The 25,195-nt window shown below is 37.0% G+C and overlaps 1 protein-coding gene across 2 annotated transcripts in view; it reads left to right on the top strand.

Moving 5' to 3' along the window:
* The window catches only part of CCDC66 (coiled-coil domain containing 66), a 49,428-nt gene continuing 26,907 nt past the window's right edge, over positions 2,675-25,195 (top strand). The window contains exons 1-8 of one of the 2 annotated variants that reach the window (XM_005695834.3): positions 2,675-2,763; positions 4,817-4,881; positions 5,551-5,576; positions 11,598-12,039; positions 13,658-13,823; positions 15,379-15,482; positions 16,929-17,050; positions 18,010-18,111. In XM_005695834.3, coding sequence (XP_005695891.1) covers positions 2,753-2,763; positions 4,817-4,881; positions 5,551-5,576; positions 11,598-12,039; positions 13,658-13,823; positions 15,379-15,482; positions 16,929-17,050; positions 18,010-18,111 — 1,038 coding nt within the window. In that variant the 5' untranslated portion in view covers positions 2,675-2,752. The remainder of the gene's footprint in view (positions 2,764-4,816; positions 4,882-5,550; positions 5,577-11,597; positions 12,040-13,657; positions 13,824-15,378; positions 15,483-16,928; positions 17,051-18,009; positions 18,112-25,195) is intronic. The other variant, XM_018067048.1, reaches the window with a different exon arrangement.

Here is a 25,195-nt window from a genome sequence, read left to right as displayed (position 1 = left end):
ATTATTGCCAAGGTGACACTCTTTGCACCCACAAGGTCGTAAGACCTGAGGCAATTCCACTGCATATAAATGAAAGGTATACTTATAGTACCTCCAAACTTCACAGACCCTTACACAATCAATTCAAAGTATTTAAACTCTCTTTTCTGGAGGAGTGGATCTCAGGCAGACCATGAAGAAGGATGGAGTGTTATAGGGTGCTACACTGGGAAACTGATCCTTCATTCCTGCCTCACAATACACTTGGGGATTGAAATAATCTTGCACCAATTTAAACTGCAAGAGGTGCACAGGCTTCTCATTGCTATGGCTTCCCATGTTGCAGAGCACAACCTCTAGAGCTCACTGGCTTCAGTAGCTCTGGCTTGTGGGGCTTAGGTGCTGCACATCTTGTGGGATCTTCCTGGATCACGGATTGAACGTGTCTCCTGTATTAGCAGGTGGATTCTTTAGTACAGAGCCACCAGGGAAACCGTACATAATAACATCTTAAAATGTTCTCTTTTTATTGAGATATAGTTGCTATATAATATTCTATAACTTTCAAGTATACTACATAGTGATTTTATATATCTGCATACATTATGAAATGATCAATGTGGTAAGTCTAGTAACAATCTGTTCCCATTAAAAGTTACTACCATATTACTGACCATACTCTTTATGCTGTTTATTATAGCCATGTGACTTATTTATTTTATAACTAGAGGTTTTTATTTCTTAATTCCCTTCACCTATATAGAATATATTTCTAGAACAAATGGGGAAAATTAGATAGGAATTGGAACATTCCATATTATCATAAAATTGATAATTTTCTTACGTGTAATAATAGTGCTGTGGCTATATCTTATTCTTAGTAATACATGCTTTCATGTTTACAGGCCAAAGTGTTAATGTCTGTTACTTACTTGCAAATAGTGATGCAAAAAAAGGTGAGTATGTACATGCAGGCACCTATAAACTGGTAAGGACGTGGGTGTATGTGTGTCTGTCTATGTGCAGAGAGAAAAAGCAAATGTAGCAAAATATTAACAACTGTAACATCTAGGTAGAGGGTCTTCATTGAACTATTCTTGTTTTTGTTTAAACATTTTCACAATAATGAAAGTTAGAAACAAAATTTTAGAAGTCATACTATGTTAGCTCCCAGAAATACTTCTGCTAACATGTTGGTTTAAATCCTTTTAGCTTTTTTTCCCCCCTATGTACAGATGACTTTTACTTAAAACAAAAACAACAGAGGATCAAATGTACATGGGTATCTGTTCATTTAATCAAATAAATTATCAAATGTTTCTAAGTTATTTTCCACAGACCCAATACATAAATGAATATTCCAGGATGTCTTTCAGTTTTTATGAATGTACCATAAGAATTCAGTGTGCTACATTTATTATAACTATGTTTGTAAAAATCATTTAAGAAAAGATAGATGAAAAATTCATAAACTTTTAGTAACTTCATTATGTCTAGGGGCATCTTCATCATGAAATAGCATTGCCAAATTTAATAAAGTTTTTGTTGCTATTAAAAATTTATGCTGTTCATTCACTTAAATATTTACTTTCTATACTGTTCAGTTCTAAGTGCTGTGAGTATAGAGTAGTCAAAACCCAACTGTGCTCCTCGGAGGCTCTCCCTGACACAGGATGTAAAACGTGCAACGTACCCCGATTCAAAGGGCAGGGACTGGGGAGTCCAGAGACTGGGCTCCTGACTTACCCACTAGAGAATTCCTCTAGCTCCATGGAGGAAGTGACATTTAAACTGAGATTTGAAGGATGAAGAGGAGACTCCTGTAACACTAGACTGGAAAGAGGGCTCTCCGTTACAATGCTTGATAAGTGACCTTAGGCAAGTTCCTGGACCTCTCCGTGCTTCAGGGGTAAAGTGGTAAAGCTTAAATAAGACACAAAAGGCCTTTATCCAGGTATGGCACTATTTAGCATTTGCAGTTGTTGCTGCTGTTTAAGAAGAGCTACAAGTGTACTGGGCTTCAGGCCGTGGCCACAGCTAGAAATAAGATATCTCATATACCTGCCCTAGGAGTCTCTCTCCAGTTGTTTAGTGGCTAAATCATGTCTCACTCTTTTGCGACCCCATGGACTGTAGCCCACCACGCTCTCCTTGTCCATGGGATTTCTCAGGCCAGAATACTGGAGTGGGTTGCCATTTCCTTCTCCAGAGGATCCTCCCCATCCAGTAGCCGCTCCCTAACTTATTTTACACTAAAATAAGCCTCTCTCCCAAATGTACGATATAGCAAGTGTTAATTTCCAAACAATATTAATGCTTTTTGTTTCTCCCTGCTTTTGCCACCTCCTCCTGAGCTGACGCACTTCTCTGAGTGCTGTGAACTCTGCTGCTGCTGCGTCGCTTCAGTCGTGTCCGACTCTGTGTGACCCCATGGGATTCTCCAGGCGAGAATACTGGAGTGGGTTGCCATTTCCTTCTCCAATGCATGAAAGTGAAAAGCGAAAGTGAAGTCGCTCAGTCTGTGAACTCTAGGGGCTGCAACTTCCAGTTAAGAACTCCCACCATTCCAGAACCAGGACCACAAACCCCAAGCGGAGCGCGAGGGTAGCCTCGCCCCCAAGCGCAGGCGCCAGTATACTCAATCCTGATTGGCCCGCTCTCCTAGCTCGCCGGCATCACTGTATCCAATCGGTGTAGTGCTTGTTGAGCGACGGCAGCAACCGGCGTACACAAGGGGCTTGAGCATCCTGTGGAGAGCGCGGGAGGTCAGGCCATGAACTTGGGGTAAGCTGGGGAGAAAGGTGGTAGTCTATGGAAGGGCGAGGCTTAATTGGCCCTTGGAGTCCTTCGCGAGCAACCTTCCAGTCCTGTGTCGTCCCAAGCTGCAGTGCCGGCTCTCTGAAGTGGAGAGAGGCAAGGGGCTGGGTCGGCCTTTTACTTTTCAAATTAATAACTCGCGTGAGAACTGTCCTCTCCTTTTCGCTTCCTCCTGTATCTCAGGAGGGAGAAGGAGGAGAGGCGTGAGAGGAGGTAAAAGGTGAGGGCAGGTGGAGAGTTAAAGCTTAGCAGCTTCCCGGGGAGAAATCCTGGCCCAGGTTCTGGTGCTTTGCGTCCCTGTCGTGGAGTTTTTTTGCAATGTTAGAGTGCCCAGAGAAGCTTAGCACCTGCGGTGCAAAGAGCCTAGGCTTCTCGAGGAGCGGGGGATCATTTGTGTTTGACATCTTATAGGCCCTCATTAGATAATGGTGGTGGTTGCTCTTAGTCACTCAGTCGGGTTCGAATCTTTGTGACTGCATGGACTGTAGCCTGCCGAGTTCCTCTGTCCGTGAGATTCTCCAGGCAAGAATACTGGAGTGGGTTGCCATTTCCTTCTTCAGGAGACAGTGGTTGAGTAATAAAAAGGACCGTTGCATGGCGACCCCATGGACTATAGCCTTCCAGGCTCCTCTGTCATGGGATTCTCCAGTCGAGAATCCTGGAGTGGGTTGCCATACCCTTCTCCAGGGGGCTCTCTTGACCCAAGGATTGAACCCTGGTCTCCAGTATTGCAGGCAGTTTCTTTATCGTCTGAGCCATCGGGGAAGCCAAATAAAAAGGACCGTTGCATGGTTTTCATGATTGGGAAGTTTGATATTTTAAGAAGATGAAAGTCACCGAGCTTACACACATGCACCTCATTTAGCAAATAGAATCTAGGGATAGCAAATAAATAAGACAGCCCCTGAAGGCGTTACAATGCAATAGTACTGAATAAAGGTACTTTACAATTTCATTCAAAGTCTTTTGTTTAAATTTCACCAGTGTAAACATGAACTGTTTATAACTGTGCAACCGGGAAACCCTTAAAACCCATTCTTTCCAGTGTTCTTTCTTAATCATAAGTTGAGGTCGTTTGATTTCCCCCGCCTTTAGCATCACAGCAAATTTCGTATTCCCTTTTTTTTGGTCGGCTGGGTTTAATTTTTTTTTTTTTTTCACTGTGGACGTCATTTGTCTCTGTTGATACTTACTGACCTTCTTCCCTTCCTCTCTCCTGCCCCCCTCACCTTACTAAAATAGTATAATAACTGTGTGTACTGCTGCTTTTGGTTTTAGCGAAATTTTTATTAGGACTTTAACAAACATGCAATTTTTGTTGACAGTAACTACTGTTACTTTGTCCTCTTGCATATGACAGGCACAGATAAAGTACAGAGGGGAAAATAGAGGTGTATTACTGTGATACTTTAAAAAGTGTCACTAAGTCTGAATGTGTATTAGTTGAAATATTCAAAATAAAACTCCATGCTCAAGCAGTTTATAACCCTAGTGGCACTCTTACAGGTTCACTTCCAAATACTGCTCTACTAAGGCCATAGAATGTATTAGTCATGAGATCATTATGAAACTAATAAATAGTAACTAGAGGTTTTGCTCCTTTAACATAGGTGAAGAATTTCCCAACAGCATTATTTTTTTTCCAGTCTAGAGTTAGAAGAATTAATGATGTTAGAATAACCAGATTAATTTATTCCTATATGACTCAGCAGCTGAACTGAACAAAAAGAAGTTTCAGGTTGAATACGATAAATTCTTTGTAGGAAAGTTTCAAGAATTTTTTCTATGTAGTTTTAAATTTTATCTTGAATTGAAAAATGTTTTAAATTAAAAGAATGATTTCAACTATACCTCAATTTAAAAAAAATGAACACAATTTTTTTTAATGGTTTAATATTTACAAGGTTCCTGTATTAATTCAAAAGAACAAATTTACTTTCAAGGTTTAAATGAACATTTCTGGCTATTTAAAATGTTGCTGTTTCTTAAAAATGACAGACAACTTTCTTTTATTTTGCAGAGATGGTTTAAAGCTTGAAACGGAGTTATTGAATGGAAAAACCAAGCTTATATTGTCTCCATATGGTATGCTATGTTACTGGAAATCTAAAATATAAACTTTTAGATTCCTACATAAAATGTATTATTTTGTAACAGGTTTTTTGCTTGTAGTGAAATATTTAAATGATACTTTGAAAAAAACTGGTTTCCCTAACTTTCTCAAATTTATTTTTAGCCAAGTAGAGTCAGATTATATCATTGCTTACCACTGTCAGTATTTATTCATATAATTTAATGTTCCAATATATTTCATATGTAACATCTCTTTGTTATATTTGTATATAGCAAAATGCTTATTGTCTAATGAGTAATCTAGGTGAAATTTATGTATTTACATTCTGTGCATGTAAACAATGTATTATTTGAGCAAATTCAATTTATAATAAGACCATAGTTTTAAAGTCTTTTTTAGTATTAGTTTTAAAACTCAGAGTATGCTTTGGTATTCTTCTCATTCAGATTATTTTCTTTTTCTCTAAACTGTTTATAGTTTTACCTTGGAAAGTGAACAGAAATGAAATAGAACTATTTGAACCACACTGTAAAAGTTAAAACATTTAATAAAGTTAATGCTTTGGGGGGTTAATATTTTTAGTTAATATCTTCTTAAAACAATGCTAATTAAAATTTTCTTTTGTGACTGCCTTAGTATGTTTTTGGTTGATAGTTTAGTAATTTTTTTTTCTTTTGTAGACCATAAATCAAAAATTTCTGGAAAGGTAAGCCAAATGACTTTGACCTGACTTGTTTTCAAATGTAAAATACAATTCACTTTACAGTGGTTTGAAAATAATTCCTGTCAAACTATCAAAAAGGATTTGGAGTGATGATGAAAAGTTGCTGTTTGCTTGCTTTCAAGCTGGTCCTTTCACAGAAATGGAATCGTAATTTTTTGGTTCAAAAGGGCTTCTAGAATTTCTTTCTCCAGATCAGTTCTGTCCAGTAACACTTTCTGCAGTGATGGAAATGTTATAAAATCAGTGCTGTCCAATATGACAGCCAGCCACTAGCCATGTGTAGCTGTTAAGGACTTAAAATGTGATCAGTGTGATTAAGGAAGTTAATTGTTAATTCATTTATTTTATTTTTAATTTCAATTTAGTAACTACTGTACTGGACAGTGTAACTCCTGAGATCTTTAAAAACAGACTTTAAAACAAACTTCTTTTTTCATACTCAGATTCCATTTTCCCACACCATATGGATGTATTTGGTTGACAATATCTTAAATGCATTTAGCTTCTTAGTCTTAGAGGTTACACTTAAGCTAATGATAATTTTCCTTTTCAGTTATTTTTCCTTATCAGGAACCCAAAGTGCCATTTTCTGCAGAATACATTACCACTTCAAAATTTTGATACCACTTCTTGTTTCCCATTTCTTTTCCCATTAAGCAGCAGAAATTTCTATTTTCCTCCATAAGTTTCTGTAGCCCCCTTTATTTTGCAGCACCTTTTTTTTTTTTTTTTTTTTTTTGGTTTGAATCTTTTTCTGCTGCTTCTTGCAGCTGCTTTATTTTATCATTTTGCAGCATCTTGAAGTCTGTTTTTCCATATCTTGAGTAGAGCCCAGTTTGGGTGATGTGGCACTTATCAATTCTGAACCCGTGATGGCTTTGGTTTCCAGGTTTAATCAAGGTGGAGAAGATGCTTGAGTTCCCAGCTTATCAGTTACTTGGTAAATGGGTGATAATGGTCTAAGTAATTCCACAAGCTACCTATAAAAATTGTTACATACACACACAGTATATGCATACCTTGTGTGTTCCCTTAATTGCAAAATATTTTTCTGCCCTAAAATATTGCAACAATTGTTTTCATTTGAGTCACAGTCCTTTTCAATCTCCTAGATTTAAAAACAAAAAACTACCTGTAATAGTTGATTTGTGTCTTCTTCCCCTGGCCTCTATTTTCTTGCACATATTCCCTCTTCAATTATGTCCTTAATGGATTTGTTATTGTCAGCACATTTGTGAAGACATTTCATTATCTTTTTAACCAACTTGGGACATCTGGAGATCCCCTTTTATGCCTGTAATAAAGTTACTGATCTTGGACTTCTGGTAAAATCCTTTGAAAATTCTTTTAGGGGTCTAGATATTTATTTATTGAATTAAAGCAGGTTCTTTTATTCCTCTTGCTTTGGGGACACCAAAATACTGATGCATGGTAACTCTGAGGTGGTGGGTATGTTGACTAGCTTGATTGTGGTATTTATTTCACAATGTATACTTACATCAAATTGTACACCTATTAAACCTCAGTAAAGCTGGAAGAAAGTACTGATGCAACCTAAGTTTCCTAAATCTCAATTCTACAGCTATATATTGATTTCTCTTTTCTGTAAGTTGTTCATAAATTCACTCATCATAGTGCTTTTCTTTTCTTCTACTAGGGTAAGCTCCTAAGTGACCATACTGCCTACAGTTCTTTTTTTTCATCTTCCTCACCAGTTGAATTACTGTTGTGTTCATAGTGTGCTCTTTAAACACTGTGAGCGCTAGCTCATCATCAAGTCTAACATACTGTGATCTGAGTACTTTAAGTTTTTCAAAATCTCTCCTACATTTTTCTTTAATCTGTGGGAGTGAATATGAAATAAATATGGTTGCCAGTCTAATTTCTTTAGCTTTTATAGGAAGAAAAATGAGAGAAATATTAATGATTCAGTGTCGTGGGTAATTTATAAATTCTTAAGTCATAAAATGGAGAAGGCAGTGGCACCCCACTCCAGTACTCTTGCCTGGAAAATCCCATGGACGGAGGAGCCTGGTGGGCTGCAGTCCATGGGATCGCTGAGGGTCAGACACAACTGAGCGACTTCACTTTGACTTTTCACTTTCATGCATTGGAGAAGGAAATGGCAACCCACTCCAGTGTTCTTGCCTGTAGAATCCTAGGGACAGGGGAGCCTGGTGGGCTGCCGTCTATGGGGTCGCATAGAGTCAGACACGACTGAAGCAACTTAGCAGCAGTAGCAGCAAAGTCATAAAAATATCTCACAATTAGTTGAAATATAAAACATTAAAAAATGTTTGCAGATATTTCTACGTGTGAGAATCAAAATAATGCCACACTAAAAGTTGCATATAGTATTAGTGCTAGGTAGCATGTTTTATATTTTAAAATATTAATTTTCTCTGAATCTTTCTGACCTTGGGATCCTGGTTCCATATAAATTCTGAAGTCAACCAGCGTTAAATGCATTGGACCCTGTCTTTATATCTTTTTTAATATTATGAAAAATATTGGTACAATTAAAACATTAAAAAAATTTAATTTAGGTAAAGAGAAACATGCTATATAGAAATGTTTATAACATTAATACCCTACTTGATCAATTAAAATTCATCTGATCCACTAAACACTTGGAAAATGATATGGGCTAGACTGCTTTTTCCTATTAAGTAACTTGAACATAATTGAATATTTATTTCATAGTTAATGGTTTTTTGCTGCTTCCACTCATTACTCTTCTCAGGCATTAAGCTACAAACATATTCAGGATTGAGCTGAGTGTATATTGCTATCATGCCAGACATTGCTACCCCCCTTTTTCATTAAATACTTTTAGGTGATTTTTTCTGTATGTATTTCTGGTATAAGTAGACTGTGGCAAAATAGTTCTAGTTAAATTGGGGCTGCAATTAATAGGTTTCTGTTTAGAAGAATTTACTGCAGCTGTGAAACTCCACTATGTGTGTGTAGCTACATTCTTGACTGTATTTGTGCTGTGACTCTGAGAGAAAAAAAAGAAGTAAAACCTAGTCCATGTTTCTTAAAAGCAGGACTGTCAGTTCAGTAAATAACTATATATTACAAGTAAAATGTGTACCATACTAGGGTTATAAAAAGAAGAAAATTTTTCAAGGAGCAGTCCTTTGTCGTTTGAGGAGACAGGGAATATTTCATAAAAGAGCTGACTCTTTGGTTAAAACTTAAAAGATGAGGGAAATTTTCTAGTGAAAGTAGTAAGGAGGTATATTCTAAATTAAAAGAAAATAGCAGGCAAAATACCAAAGTACAAACCATAATTTGTATTTGGGGATAGTGTGTATATCAGCAGGGAATGTACAACATAAAACTTAGGGTGGTTACAATTGTGAGGGGTTTAAATGTATATTCAAAGGATTTGAACTTACTTGTTTTGAAAAGTAGACTAGATAGGATTTGTGTTGTAAGAAAGGCCTTTGGGCAGTTCTGTGAAGGACAGATTATCATAACAGGAACACTACTTATTTTAGTCCAGGAAGAGTTTTATGGGACTCTGAAGTGTGATGGTTATCAGAATGTAAAGAAGGGGACAAAAGTAAGAAATTTTTAAGATACATTAATGGCATACACTATACTTCTTAACAGTTTGAGTGAGAAACTGACTAGAGAACTGAAATGCTCAACTATTCATGATCCCAAAAAACTCAGGAAGAGTCAAAGAAGAGTGGGTAGTAGTAATAGCTATGGTAGCTGGAGATTGGGGTATAGGGCTCAGCTTTGTAAGCTATGTGCAGTCTGCTGATAATTTGCTTAACACACAGTGGTTTTCAAAAATTAGAATGAATTGTAAGTATCTAAAAATTGGAACTTTAAGGTAGAATACGACATTTTTGGTTCTCTTGAAATACTGGATGATCTAGTAAGTAGACTTAAATTCCTATTTGTCAGTGTAAGCTGCTTCTGACTGGTGGCTGCCTGCTTTAGATGGATAAGTGCTCTTCAGTTCATCCTAGTTGCCACCCAGCCTAATTTGCAGTAGGTATTTAAATTTGTCACCTTTCATTGAAAGAATTAGTTATATAAATATAGCCATAGTGATAGGAGGGTAAAGGAGCATGTTAGATTGTGCTGTTAGTATTATCGAAAGTCTAAAAGCCTGGGATGAAAGGGTGTACATGGGATGGAGGATAATAAAGAGATTTTGCTGCTGATGATATGGTACATTTTGAAAAGTAAGGTAAAATGAGCTTGATTAATTGGTCAAAGTGTGGTTATATATTATGTAATTTTTGAAAGTAAGGAGATTTGAGATATGATAAGTCAGATGAAAGCCATGTGGTATCTACCCCACTCCTTGACAGCGGGAATTTTGTCTTATTCATTTTATACCTTCAGCATTTTTTCCATAGTGTTGATCACCTAAAGAGCTACAGTTAATATTGATTGAATGACTGTTGAATTACTTTATGTTAGATGCGTCTGCAGAAATGTACAGTGGGTTAAAAAAGAGATAGATTTGAGAAAAGCAAGCTATAATAGTTTGGTAATGAAACCATGAAAGAGGGGAGAAAAAGACATTTGGAAGGAAGAAATGACCAATATTTGCTGGTAAACTAAAGAACACTTTGAAGGGAAATAAAGAATCAAAGTTGACTCCATGGTTACTGATCTGAAAGATTGGAACAGCAGTGCTACAAAAATTAGATATTTTGGAAAGGGATGCTGACTTGGGGATGAGAGATAAAGAATTTGGTCTTTAAATGGTGTAATCGAAGATAGTCACTCAACAAAATTTCCTTAAACCTACTCTGTTCCACTCACTGTTCAGATACTGGGGACACAGCAGTGGACAAAGCAAACAAAAATCTTTGCACTGTGGAGTTTAAATTAGAAAAAGGTGGAATGGGCAGAAAATAATCAAAATAAATATAGAATATTACAATACCAAAAGTGCTATATAGCAAAATAAAGGAGAGAAAGGGAAGGGGCACAGTTCAGTTTCTTAGTCATGTCCGACTCTTGGTGACCCCATGGACTGCTGCACACCAGGCTTCCCTGTCCATCACAATCTCCCGGAGTTTACTCAAACTCCTGGCCATTGAGTCGGTGATACCATCCAACCACCTCATCCTCTCTCATCTTCTTCTCCTCCCGCCTTTAATCTTTCCTAGTAACAGGCTCTTTTCCACTGAGTCAGTTCTTCACATCAGGTGACCAGAGAATTGGAGCTTTCTGCCGTGAGGTGGTGTTGGGCACAGTCGCTTGGGAAAATGGGGAGGAGGGAGGTGGGAGTGAGTTCAGAGCAGGAAGCCTGCAATTTTTAATAGAGTGTTCAGAGAAGACTTCCATGAGCCAGTCATGTTGGAGCCCTGATTTGAAGGTGGTTAGTGAATGAACCATGTAAAATTTGAAGGAATAATGTCCAATGTAGAGGGATTGACGAGTGCTAAGGTCTATGACTGGAGATTCTTGTTGAAATTGTGATTTGAAAGGTTACAGTTATGGGTAGTTACAAGGTCAGGATAAGATACCACTGTGGGAATAAGTAACTGAGGTAGCATGGAAGATAAGCGTATAGGAGCAGAGTCCAGGGAAGTGAGAGTATTCAAACAATGTAAAAGCACCAGTAGTTAAGATAGGAGTTAGGTTAGAGAGAGGGATGGTGACGCAGCAGCTAAGATTTTCAAGGAATAAGGGCTGGTAACCTAAAGGTCTGTAAAGACAAAGGTATTGTGGATGTTACAATGCTGACATGAGATTCAAAGCTGAAGTGGAATGGACTGTAACAACCAAAATTAAAATTGTTTTGTAATCGTCATTATCCTGAAATAAAAGAATAATTTCCAGTTGTTAAAGATTTCAAGTCACGATTTGCAAAGGTTAAGTATAAGTTTCTACGGGTGTATTACCTGACTAGCAAAGTGGAGGGAAAAAAGTTTTGAAGCCTGGCTTATCATTGATTATATAGAGATAATTGTTCATTTTTCATATGCTATTATAAACAATAAATTTCTGTTGTTTTAACAGATGGGAAGTAAGACCAAGATTGCAAAATATCCCTTACGAACTAAAACTGGATACATTCTAAAATCACAAAATACTTGTGTCAGGAGTGAAAAATTTTTGCAAAAGAAGAGAATTGGTTCAGAAACTTCACTGCTAAAAGGTGAAAAGAATAGTATGACTTTTTCACCCACTAAGGATTTATGCAAACAGTCTGTAAACAAAGACAGTCTTCATACCGAGAAAGAAATTTCATTTGCACCCCCTAATATACAGAAGGCTAGAAACACCATGAATGCATTTGTAGTAGCTAAACAGAAGCCCTGCAGAAAGCACATCACAGGTGAAAATAGAAAGAGCAGTTTGGTGTGTCTAACAGAAGACCAACTACAACGAATTTTGATGACTGTAAACCAAGGAAGTAAATCTATTACCCTGACTGAGAATGAAAAGGAGGAGGAAACAAGTAAGGTTTTTCTAAAATTTTAATATTTTATCAATATGTAAAATTGAGTTTACTTTTAGGATTTGAGTTTCATTGTATTTTACATAACTGCCTGTTAAATTTTAGTTTAATGCATGAACTTTTAAAATATTTGTTTAGAATACATTCTCTCATATGCAGAATTACTCTTAGAGTTAAAATATGCCATGTTTTATTTAACATTAATGCTAAGAATATTATTCTCATGTACCATAGCCTTAAGAAATCCAGCTTTGTGCATCTAGATGTTAGTACAGAATGAAAGCTGCTATGCTAATTTTAGAATGTTAGGAGGCTTTACTTAGATGAAAAATAAATATGTAAAATGTTCAAAAAAATTACCATAGTATTTCTAGTGAAAAATGAGAATTTTGCTATAGAGATTGGACACGAGTTGCTAAAAAGGATTATTTTCCTGGCCCTGGCTTTTGTTCTTCCTGACCTTCAGTCCTTGCTAAGAATTGACAGCACTGTCTTTTTAACCAATGTAAAACACTCACTTTGAAGTAGTAGGGTATTATATGCCTTCTATTTTACTAATTAGGGCATTGCATTATATTTTTAAAAGCCTTCTAGTTTCAGCTTTAAGGATTTGTGACTGAGTAGAAATATTACTAAAATTTTGTTAGGCAACAGTGACATAAATAAAAATAAAATTAACAGTCACCAGAAAGAGGGCCCACAACTGGTTTGGGGACCAGGTAGCTCCTTGACACTCCCATAGGGCTCAAACTGGAGTAATTTACCTCCTCTTGGGGTAGATTATTCTTTGTAAAGTGAGAGTGCTAGCTTTTATCTTTAAAAGTTTCTAAAAGTTTATTATTTTAAAAATATTTTTGTGTAATTATTTGGCTGCACCATCTTAGTTGTGACGCATGGGATCTTTAGTCTGTTTTCAGTTGTGGAGTGCAGGATCTCTAGTTGGGCAGTGGGATTTAGTTCCCTGAGGAGGGATTGCACCTGGGTCCCCTGCTTTGGGAGCTCAGAGTCTTAGCCTCTGGACCACCAGGGAAGTCCTTTTTTTTATATATATATAAATTAATTTTTATTGGAGTATAGTTGCTTTTAAGGTTTCCCAGGTGGCTCAGTGGTAAAGAATTTTTTGAGCCAAGCATATGTGCCCTATATAAAATATTTGGAATAGATATATACAATAGTCCATGGAAAAGTTCTGCAGTGATTGATTTCCCAGCTAAATGAGAAAAATAAGGACAAGGTAATGAGTTTTTTTTCTAAATCTATTTGCATTTGTTCTCCTTTAAGTTGTGATTTGTGTTATTTATATTATTTGTAAAAGTTTTGTTGGCAAGAGTAAATGGAGGTTTTTTTCCCTCGTTGTTGTTGCTTGTTTTCTTAGTTGAAATAAAAGTTTGTATGGCTATGGCCATACCTCTGGGCCATTTAACCTCTGAGACTCAGTTTGCTTTTTTAACAAAAAGGGAATTGTAATACCCACTGCAAGAATTTCTGTAAGAAGTAATTAATTAGATAATGTGTAAAGCAGTATTTAAAAAAAAATTGTATAGCAGTATATCAAGATAAGGTGTTATAATAGATGCAATTTTAGTATTAATTTTAAAACATGCATTTTGCCTTGTAGGTCAGTATAGTCTAAATTTAAACAATATTCCTGATCAGCCAAAGGATGAGAACATCATGGGACTTCTCCAAAAAACTGAGACTGTTTCATCTATTCAGGATGAAAGCAAATCTGTTTTAAATAAAAATCAGGTGACATCTAATCAGAGTGAGCAGAAAATTTCCACGTATGTAACTCGTATCTGTTACTGTGGGGTCATCTTGGGGATATGATTTTACTTTTCTTTGATTTGTGTATGAAATATTTATTCTGAAGACTAGAGCTATTTAATGTTTTATTACTTAATATTTATGGAATAAGTTTACAAACAAAGCTAGTGGAGGTGATGGAATTCCAGTTGAGCTATTTCAAATCCTGAAAGATGATGCTGTGAAAGTGCTGCACTCAATATGCCTGCAAATGTGGAAAACTCACCAGTGGCCACAGGACTAGAAAAGGTCCGTTTTCATTCCAATCCCAAAGAAAGGCAATGCCAAAGAATGCTCAAACTACCGCACAGTTGCACTCATCTCACACGCTAGTAAAGTCATGCTCAAAATTCTCCAAGCCAGGCTTCGGCAGTACGTGAACCGTGAACTTCCAGATGTTCAAGCTGGTTTTAGAAAAGGCAGAGGAACCAGAGATCAAATTGCCAACATCCGCTGGATCATGGAAAAAGCAAGAGGGTTCCAGAAAGATATCTATTTCTGCTTTATTGACTATGCCAAAGACTTTGACTGTGTGGATCACAAAAAAATGTGGAAAATTCTGAAAGAGATGGGAATATCAGAGAACCTGACCTGCCTCTTCAGAAACCTATATGCAGGTCTGGAAGCAACAGTTAGAACTGGACATGGAACAACAGACTGATTCCAAATAGGAAAAGGAGTATGTCAAGGCTATATATATTGTCACCCTGCTTATTTAACTTATATGCAGAGTACATCATGAGAAACGCTGGACTGGAAGAAGCACAAGCTGGAATCAAGATTGCTGGGAGAAATATCAATAACCTCAGATATGCAGATGACACCACCCTTATGGCAGAAAGTGAAGAGGAACTAAAAAGCCTCTTGAAAGTGTAATAGAGTGAAAAAGTTGGCTTAAAGCTCAACATTCAGAAAATGAAGATCATGGCATCTGGTCCCATCACTTCATGGGAAATAGATGGGGAAACAGTGGACACAGTGGCTGACTTTGGGGGGAGGGGATAGTATATTAAAAAGCAGAGATACTACCTTGCCAACAAAGGTCCGTCTAGTCAAGGCTATGGTTTTTCCAGTAGTCATGTATGGATGCGAGAGTTGGACTGTGAAGAAAGCTGAGCACTGAAGAACTGATGCTTTTGATCTGTGGTGTTGGAGAAGACTCTTGAGAGTCCCTTGGACTGCAAGGAGATCCAGCCAGCCTATCCTACAGGAGATCAGTCCAGGGTGTTCATTGGAAGGACTGATGCTGAAGCTGAAACTCCAGTATTTTGGGCCCCTCATAGGAAGAGTTGACTCATTGGAAAAGACTCTGATGCTGGGAGGGATTGGGGGCGGGAGGAGAAGGGGACGACAGAGGATGAGATGGCTGGATGGCATCACCGAGTCGATGGACATGAGTTTGAGTGAACTCCAGGAAGCCTGGAGTGCTGCGATTTATGGGGTCGCAAGGAGTCGGACACGACTGAGTGACTGAACTGAAGTTTATAGAAATGTATAATAAGGTTTCTGTTATTTTTTTATGTTTTGTCTTAGAGAGAATGTATGGAAACCAGCTGACATATTCAGTACTCTGGGAGAAAGAGAACGTGATAGAAGTTTGTTGGAAGCAAAAAAAGCCCAGTGGAGGAAAGAGCTTGGTAGGTAATTATTGTACCTTTTATTATATTAATAGTTTTGTTATCTAAGAAATATATATTGAGGATGAAATATATCTTTCAGTATATTATCCAAAATCTTATTTTATATCATTCACCATCTAGAGTAGTTCTCTGCAAATGGCATAATAAACTTTATGATTTCACATTCCTTTCTGTTAGGCCTTTTTTTTTAGTGCTCTGGTGTTCATCCAAAGCCACGGATAAACATTAATATCAGTGTCATTCTGGAGCTCAAACAGACAAACGTTTCTTAACATTTCTCATTTCCTGAGAATCCATTTTCATATTTTTCCATTACAGAAATTTGTATAGGTTGAAATGGTTCTATTTAAAGATGTTTCATTTCAAAAATTAAAACTTTCTGACCAACAATCATCAGTAGGATATCAATCAGTATATCCCCTGTAAAAATAAGCTTATTTCTCTTTTGCAGTCTGTGGATATCATAATAAAATAATTTATAATTTGTGTTAAGTTGGATTTTAAGGTAACTAAGACAATAACTAAGAAACTCCTGTTACTTCTTGGGCTAGACTTAGGGTCCAGGTGCGAGAGCTTGAAAATTATTGAAGTAATAGTTGTACTTATTAGAAATAGTTGTACTACTAAAAGCATGAAGATGGAATTCATTGTCCACTGAACTGGAAAGTTTCTAGTTAGTCATAGTCCTGCCAGGACAGGTGATCTAGAAAAAGAGATAAGCAGAAGAAACTGGGAGTGAATTGCTGTTGGAAGTCAAAGTAATGGAAGAGTGAAGAAATTAAATAAATGTATAGTAACGGTATCAGAATGTTTGGAGATCAGATGCGTGTTTTTATCATAATTCAGCTTTAAATGTTTTGATACAAATTTGGACACATGATTTTATGTATTTTACTTTTCAGCAGTTATGAATAATAATACCTGACATTTTTTAAATACTTTGTATGAGGCCCTGTACTGAGAATAAGCACTATTATTAATCTCATTTTGCAAAGTGAAAAAGGGGTTTAGAGGAGTAAACATCAGTTTTCCCACAGTCACACAGCGGGGAAGTGGTTGACCTTCAGTTTGAACCCAGGTTTTTCTGACTTCAGTGTTCTAGCCTTTAAGTCTGTTAGTAATAATTGAATGAATTGAATTACCAAAGAATAGAAGCTCACGTAATTAGCATAATATAAAATATTCTGAAAAATTGCTTCCTTATTTATAATCGTAGTAAAATAAACATTTTACATTCATTTATGCCATACTTAAATTTGTTTCTGATTAAATATTTTATTTCATATCTGTCAGAATTCTCTCTGTCTTGTGAGTTAACTTCCTCAAAAACAATTTTGAGTAGATCTTCTTAAACATTTGCACTCTTTAAGAAGGTCATGATTTGTTTACGTGATTTTTTTTTACAGTTTTTACATATTTTTTAAAAAAGGACATTATTTACAGATGAACAGGTTGCTTTAAAGAAGAAAGAAAAAGAAGCTTCTGAAAAATGGAATAATCCATGGAAAAAATCTGAAAGTGATAAAATAGAATGGGAAAAACTTCAAATTCTGGATCATTCTAAGGTAAGAGCATCAAAATCAGGCATTTATGGAATGTAAGATACCTTAACTGCAGTTTTTTAATGCTAAGCCTTGTTTATATCATAAAGCTTATTTTTGAAGCTTACTCATTTTTTAAAAATCTCACTCTGCGTTTGATGTTTTAAAATGTTATTTTGAATTAAAGTATGACCTCAACTACTCTGTATCCTATAAATAATCTTACTATATACTATAATATAAACCTACTATATTGTAGGTGAATATAGAGGTTCCTGGCACCTCCTTGAGGCTCCTCTAAGAGGTCTTCATGATGTTTTCAGTTCAGCTCAGTCATGTCTGACTCTCTGCGATCCCATGGACTGCAGCACGCCAGACTTCTCCTGTCCCATCACCAGCTCCTGGAGCTTACTCAGATTCATGTCTATCGAGTCAGTGAAGCCATCCAACCATCTCATCCTCTGTCATCCCCTTCTCCTCCCTCCTCAATCTTTCCCAACATCAGGGTCTTTTCCAGTGAGTCAGTTCTTCGCATTAGGGGGCCAAAGTATTGGAGTTCCAGCTTCAGCATCAGTCCTTCCAATGAATATTCAGGACTGATTTCCTTTAGAATGGACTGGTTGGATCTCCTTGCAGTCCACGGGACTTTCAAGAGTCTTGTCCAACATCACAGTTCAAAAGCATCAATTCTTCGGCGCTCAGCTTTCGTTATAGTCCAACTCTCACATCCATACATGACTACTAGAAAAATCATAGCTTTGACTAGACGGACCTTTGTAGGCATGATGTTTTACATGATCACAAAATTCTACCACTGTCCATGTGGTATCCATTACAAGGTTATCAAGTCAAACATAAGTGATTGCTGATCAAACAGAAGTATATACTGTGTGTCCCTCAGGAAGTGCTTCAGGAACTTCAAATTCCGTTATGTGTTTAATATTAGACAAAAAAAGTACCCTTGTTTTTCTATTTATTTTTAGACTTCTGCCTGCTCTTCTAGCATTCTGTCACAGTCTCCTAGTCAGGTAATGGCGATCCATGCTGATGGGCCCTCACTGCCTCGAGCTAGTCAGATTTCACAGGTAAGTTCTAAGTGTCATTGTAAATACATAAACCCTTTCACATCGATTGCTGTATAATGTATTTTCTTGGAAAAAGTGAATCTCAGTACTGTTTTTAAAAAAATTACCTGTAATTAATGAGTACAGTATGCTCCTTAAATTTTTTTAAAAAGTTATTAACTATTTTTTTTTTCCTTCCTAGTGAACAATTTACATTTAGCAAATGCATTCTGAAAATATGGTAGTAAACTAAAGGTATCATTCTGGTGATAGAAATTTTCAATACTGGTAGATTTCTTACAGAATACATCTGTTTAGGTTGTTTGCATGGCAGCTTTTTTCTGCTTCATGTGGGACTGACTTCCCTACATCAAATAATTTTATAGGCTACTCAAATTATTAACATGAATTACATTTTTCTGTGTTCCCCAAAGCACTTTGGCTGGCTGTTAAAAGGCAATCCACTGGTCTTGCTGGCAGTAATTTTGGAAAATTCTGTAGTTTTGGATGACAATTATATAAGTGTTTAAACTTTAGAACTTGATGCATGCAGATACTACTAAAAACTACAAATAAAACTATTCATGAAGTTGTTGAGAATTAGTTGCAAGCTTGTTTACTTTTCAACATTAGGATTGAAAAGTGCTTTAATGCTAAAAATATTAAGTACTTCTATTACTGAAATGTTGGTTGAAGTGTCAGTGTGTTGCTTATTTTGCATGGCTTTTTAGGTCATTTATTATCCAGGAGTAATCCCTACTATATTAATGTAGATAAAGAATTAACCATTTGAGGTGATTTTGCTTTTTTTTTTTTTTAATGATAACGTTTGTCTTTTCTTTTGTAATCTAGAAAACCAGTAAAGTTATTTATACTGTGGAGTCAGAAGTAGGGGTTGGGAGTGGGAGAAAGACTAGAAAGGAAAACATAAACTAAATCTAGGACTGAACAACCAAAGATTAGGGTATGATTATGTTTGCATATTTTTACTATTTAAATATAGTTTTTAATGTATTTTAGTATACATGTGGTTAAGATAATGGAGAGGTACTACTGAGGGGACATGAACTAACTGGGTAACAAAAAATCCCCCTTTAAATACTTGAAAGATATTGGTTTCATAAATCGCAGCCATAGCCACAAGCATTTCTTTTATTTGAATGAATATTAAGTTAACATCTTCATGTAACTGAGGAGAAATTCAGTTGCAGGCAGAATCATCAAGGCCAGTTTTGTTAAAACTGGAGGTAATACATGTAAAGTGGGTAGGACAGTGACTAATGTAACAAGTGTTGAATGAAAGTTTGCTGTAGTTACAATTTTCAAAGCACAGGACCATTCTGAGCCCTGAGGCTGTTAGAAGTCAGTCCTCCCACCATCTTCCTTTCTCTTCCTCTTGATTCTCAATCTTATTCCTCCTTCCCCAGTTGAGTGGTCCTGCATTCTCTTTCCTGTATTGTTCAACTTAAACATTCTTTTACGCTCTGCGACTTAAAATTTCTTATTGTGTTTCTAAGAAATATTTCACTTATAGCCTCAGCCTTTTTGACAATACCTCACTTTCTGGTGACAATACCTCACCGGAAACCTTGGCTTTCTCTAATGACTATACCCTTCCCTGGGAAGCCTTTTATTAAGAAGAGTATATTCTTTCATACTCTGTAACATGGGATAGAAAGTGTGGTTATCATTCTGCTAGCTTCCTATTGCTACCACCAGACCGTAGTTCTGCAGTTGGACAACAAAATATTCTTCTAATTTTTACCCTTTTTTTGGTGGCAAAATATACATAACATAAAATTAATCATTTGGGGACTTCCCTAGCAGTCCAGCAGTTAATAAGACTCAGCATTTTCACTGCTGTGGGCCTTGGTTCTGTCTCTGGTTGGGGAACTAAGATCCTACAACACATGTGATATGGCCAAAAAAATACAGTATTAATCATTTCTAAGTATATACTATGCCAAAGCCTTTGACTGTGTGGATCACAATAAACTGTGGAAAATTCTGAAAGAGATGGGAATACCAGACCACCTGACCTGCCTCTTGAGAAACCTGTATGCAGGTCAGGAAGCAACAGTTAGAACTGGACATGGAACAACAGACTGGTTCCAAATAGGAAAAGGAGTATGTCAAGGCTATATATTGTCACCCTGGTTATTTAACTTATATGCAGAACACATCATGAGAAACGCTTGGCTGGAGGAAGCACAAACTGAAATCAAGATTGCCGGGAGAAATATCAGTAACCTCTGATACACAGATAACACCACCCTTATGGCAAAAAGTGAGGAAGAACTAAAGAGCCTCTTGATGAAAGTGAAAGAGGAGAGTGAAAAAGTTGGCTTAAAGCTCAACATTCAGAAAACTAAGATCATGGCATCTGGTCCCATCACTTCATGGGAAATAGATGGGGAAACAGTGGACACAGTGGCTGACTTTATTTTGGGGGGCTCCAAAATCACTGCAGATGATGATCGCAGCCATGAAATTAAAAGACGTTTATTCCTTGGAAGGAAAGTTATGACCAACCTAGACAGCAGAGACATTACCTTGTCAGCGGAGGGCTGTCTAGTCAAGGCTATGGTTTTTCCAGTGGTCATGTATGGATGTGAGAGTTGGACTATAAGGAAGGCTGAGCGCTGAAGAATTGATGCTTTTTAATGGTGGTGTTGGAGAAGACTCTTGAGGGTCCCTTGGACTGCAAGGAGATCAGTCGTGGGTGTTCATTGGAAGAACTGATGTTGAAGCTGAAACTCCAACACTTTGACCACTTGATCAGAAGAGCTGACTCATTTGAAAAGACCCTGATGCTGGGAAAAATTTAGGGTAGGAGGAGAAGGGGGCGATAGAGGATGAGATGGTTGGATGGCATCACTGACTCAATGGACATGGGTTTGGGTTAACTCCGGGAGTTGGTGATGGACAGGGAGGCCTGGTGCGCTGTGTTTCATGGGGTCACAAAGAGTTGGACACAACTGAGGGACTGAACTGAACTGAAGTATACACTCAAGTGGCATTAAGTGCATTCACGTTGTCTTGCAACCATTGCCACCATCCATCTCCAGAATGTTTTCATCATTCCAAACTGAAACAGTACCCATTAAACAGTAACTCCCCATTTCTCTCTCCCCTTAGCCCCTGGCAGCTACCATTCTACTTCCTGTTTCTATGAATTTGACTATTCTCAGTATAATTAAGTGGAGTCACATGGTATTTGTCCTTTTGTGTCTGACGTATTCCACTTAATGTTTTCAGGGTTCATCCACGTTATAACGTATCAGAATTTAATTCCTTTTTTCAGGTTGAAATACCATTACATGTATAATGCTGCATTTTGTTTATCCATTTATCCAAATGTTGATGCGCATTTGAATTGTTATCACCTTTTGGCTATTGGACATAATGCTGTTATGAGCCTTAATGTACAAATAATCTTTCCACATCTGTATTTTCAATTCTTTTGGATCTGTATCTGTAATTAGAGTTGCTGGATTATATGGTAATTTTGTTTTATCTTTAAAGTTTTCAAAAATTTTGTCTTCCTTTTTTTTTTTTTGCCTGCTCTCGGTCTTTGTTGCTGTGCGAGCTTTCTCTAGTTGTGGTGTGGTATGCAGGTTGCTCATTGTGGTGGCTTCTTGTTGCAGAGCATGGACTCTAGGGTGCATGTGCGCTTCAGGAGTTGCAACGTGGGGGCTCAGTAGTTGTGGTGTGTGGGCTTATTTGCTCTGCAGCATGTGGGTTCTTCCTGGATCAGGGACTGAACCCATGTGCCCTGTATTGGCAGATGAATTCTCAACCACTGCACCATCAGGAAGGTCCCTTTGTGTTATCTTTTTATGTTAAATTTTTACCAATTTTAATTTGAAACTTTTATTTTTAATTGTTACACTGTTTGCACATTGCTTCACTATTGTCCATTCCTGTCAACAGTGCACAAGGGTTCTGATTCCTCTACATATTCACTAGCACTTGTTTTTTCTATTCTTTTCAGTAATAGCCATCCTAATGAATCTAACTGCAGTTCTGATTTACATTTCACTAATGACTCATGATGTTGAACATTTTTTCATGTGCCTATTGGCCATTTGCGTATCTTCTTTGGAGAGATGTCTATAAGTCTTTTGTCCATTTTTTAATTAGACTTTCTTTTCTGTTGTTTTGTTGTAGAACTTTACATATTCTGGCTATTAACTCCTTATCAGATACATAGTTTACAGATATTTTCTTCTATTTCACGAGTTGCCTTCTCACTTACTTCATAGTGTCCTTTGATATATAAAAGTTTTAAATTTTGATGAAGACCATTATATCTATTGTTTTGTTCTTGCCTGAGCTATTGGTGTCATATCCAAGAAATCATTGCCAAATCTAACATTGTGGAGTTTTTTTCCTGTAAGTTTTCTTCTATAGTAGTTTTATAGTTTTAGTCTTTGATCTATTTTGAGTTAATTTTTCCATATGGTGTAAGGTAAGCATCCAACTTCATTCTTATGCATGTGAATATCCAGTTTTCCCAGCACCAGGTTGTTCTTTCCCCATTGAATCATCTTGGCACCCTTGTCAAAATTCATTAAACTGTATATGAAAGGTTTTTTTTCTGGGGTCTCCATTCTATTCAACTGTTCTGTATGTCTGTCTGTATGCCACCATGTCAGTATTTTGATTACCATATCTTTGTAGTAAATTTTAAAATCAGAATGTATTAAGTCCTCCAATTTTGTTTCTTTTTTTTTTTTTCCCCAATATTGTTTTTGCCTACTCAGGGTTCCTTTTCATATGTGTTTCAGGATGAATTTTTCCATTTCTGCAAAAAACATCAAAATTTTCATAGGGAAATTTTCTTTCATTTCAAGTTTTGATTCTTTAGCTTACTTTAGGTAATCCTGACAATATGAAGCCTTCCTATCCATGCAGGTAGAATTTCTTTCTATTTCTTTGTGTCTTTAATTTCCATCAGTAGTGTTTTGTAGTTTTCCGTGTACATGTATTTGGCCTACTTATTTAAAAGTATTTTTCTCTTAGTAGTTGGTGCTGTTGTACATGGAATTGTTTTCTTAATTTTGTTTTCCTGGGTTATTCATTTTTAGTGTGTAGAGATGCAACTGATATTTTCTCTTGGTTTTATATCTTGCAACTTTGCCAAATTTGTTTTAGTGTAATAGTTTTGTGTGTGTGTGTGTGTGTGTGTGTGTGTGTAGACTTTTGAAGGTCGTGGTTATTGTGCATCATGTGAGTTTGATTTGTATCCTTTTTGGTATTATGCTTTCTTAATGTGTATACACATACAGTGGTCCACATTAATGCCCAGGGTATTCATATATGCATTATCGTCACTGAATCATGTATCTCTATCTGTCCCTTTTTTGACTTTTCATCTCTCTGACTTATGTTACAGAATATTTCTGACACACAAAAGGATATGTTGACCTTAAAAAACAAAAGAGCCAATTATTTTGCTAACAAGATGAGTTTATTTGGGAATAGTAGAGAATTATAATTTGGGATAAGCCAATGATGACAAACCACAGGCAAGTTTGGAGAACACAGGAGATGGACTTCTTTTATAGAGGAAAGGAGAAAATTGGGGAGGGTTGTGGTGGCTGTAGGTGATGGAAAGCTTGTTGCTGGTCAGAAGAAAATTTTGTTTGGGTCTGTAAGCTATGGTGAGTCATACATGAGTGACAGATCCCCCTTCAGAGCTTCCTGATTCCATTTTAAATGAGGTTTCCTTTATTCATTTTCACAGACACAAAGGATAATCCATAACACATCTCTATCTATGTCCTGTACCAAAAAGAAGTCATTACAGCATAGTCAGAGTTCAGGGAGAATTTCTATAGATTTACACCAGTTACAGGATGGGGCTTTTTTGAAGTTTTTATATCTTTTTATTGAAATATAGTTGCTTTACAGTGTTGTTAATTTCTGCTGTACAACAACATGAATCAGCCATGTTGTTGTTGTTCAGTCACCAAGTCATATTCGCCCTCTGCAACCCCATGAACTGCAGCATGCTAGCCTTCTTTGTCCTTCTCCCTGAGATTGCGTAAACTCATGGCCATTGAGTCAGTGATGCCTTCCAACCATCTTACCCTCTGTTGCCCTCTTTTCCTCTTGCCGTCAGTCTTTCCCAGCATCAGGGTCCTTTCTAATGAATCAGCCCTTTGTATCAGGTGGCCAAAGTATTGGAGCTTCAGTCCTTCCAATGAATATTCAGGGTTGATACACTTTAGGATTGACTGTTTTGATCTCCTTGCTGTCCAAGGGACTCTCGAGTCTTCTCCAGCAGTGCAGTTCTGAAGCATCAGTTTTTTGGTGTTCAGCCTTCCTTATGGTTCAACTCTCACATCCATACATGATACTGGAAAAAAAGATAGCTTTGACTAGATGGACCTTTGTTGGTAAAGTGATGTCTCTGCTTTTTAATATGCTGTCTAGGTTTGTCATAGCTTTTTTCGCAAGGAGCCAAGCATCTTTTAATTTCATGGCTGCAGTCACTGTACACAGTGATTTTGGAGCCTGAGGAAATAAAATCTGTCACTGTTTCCATTTTTTCCACATCTAGTTGCCGTGAAGTGATGGGACCAGATGCCATGATCTTCATTTTTTCAATGTTGAGTTTTAAGCCAGCTTTTTCACTCTCCTCTTTTACCTTCATCAAGAGGCTCTTTAGTTCCTCTTCACTTTCTGCCATTAGGGTGGTATCATCTGCATATCTGAGGTTATTGATATTTCTCCCGGCAATCTTGATTCCACCTTGTGATTCATACAGCCTGGCACTTCTCATCATGTACTCTGCATATAAGTTAAATAAGCAGGTGGCAGTGTACAGCCTCGATGTACTCCTTTACCAGTTTTGAAGCAGTCCGTTGTTCCATGTCCAGTGATAACTGTTGCTTCTTATCCTGCATACAGGTTTCTCAGGAGGCAGGTAAGATGATCGGGTGTGCCCATCTCCTTAAGAATTTTCCACAGTTTGTTGTGATCCACACAGTCAAAGGCTTTAGCATAATCATGAAGCAGAAGTAGATTTTTTTTTTTAATTCCCTTGCTTTTTCTGTGATCCAGCAGATCATAGAAATTGGCAGTTTGATCTCTGGTT

The sequence above is a fragment of the Capra hircus genome, chromosome 22 (genome assembly GCF_001704415.2).
Source record: "Capra hircus breed San Clemente chromosome 22, ASM170441v1, whole genome shotgun sequence".
Classification (NCBI taxonomy): Eukaryota; Metazoa; Chordata; class Mammalia; order Artiodactyla; family Bovidae; genus Capra; species Capra hircus.
The sequence above is the reverse complement of the archived record's forward strand: the minus strand, read 5'-3'. Positions and strand labels throughout refer to the sequence as shown.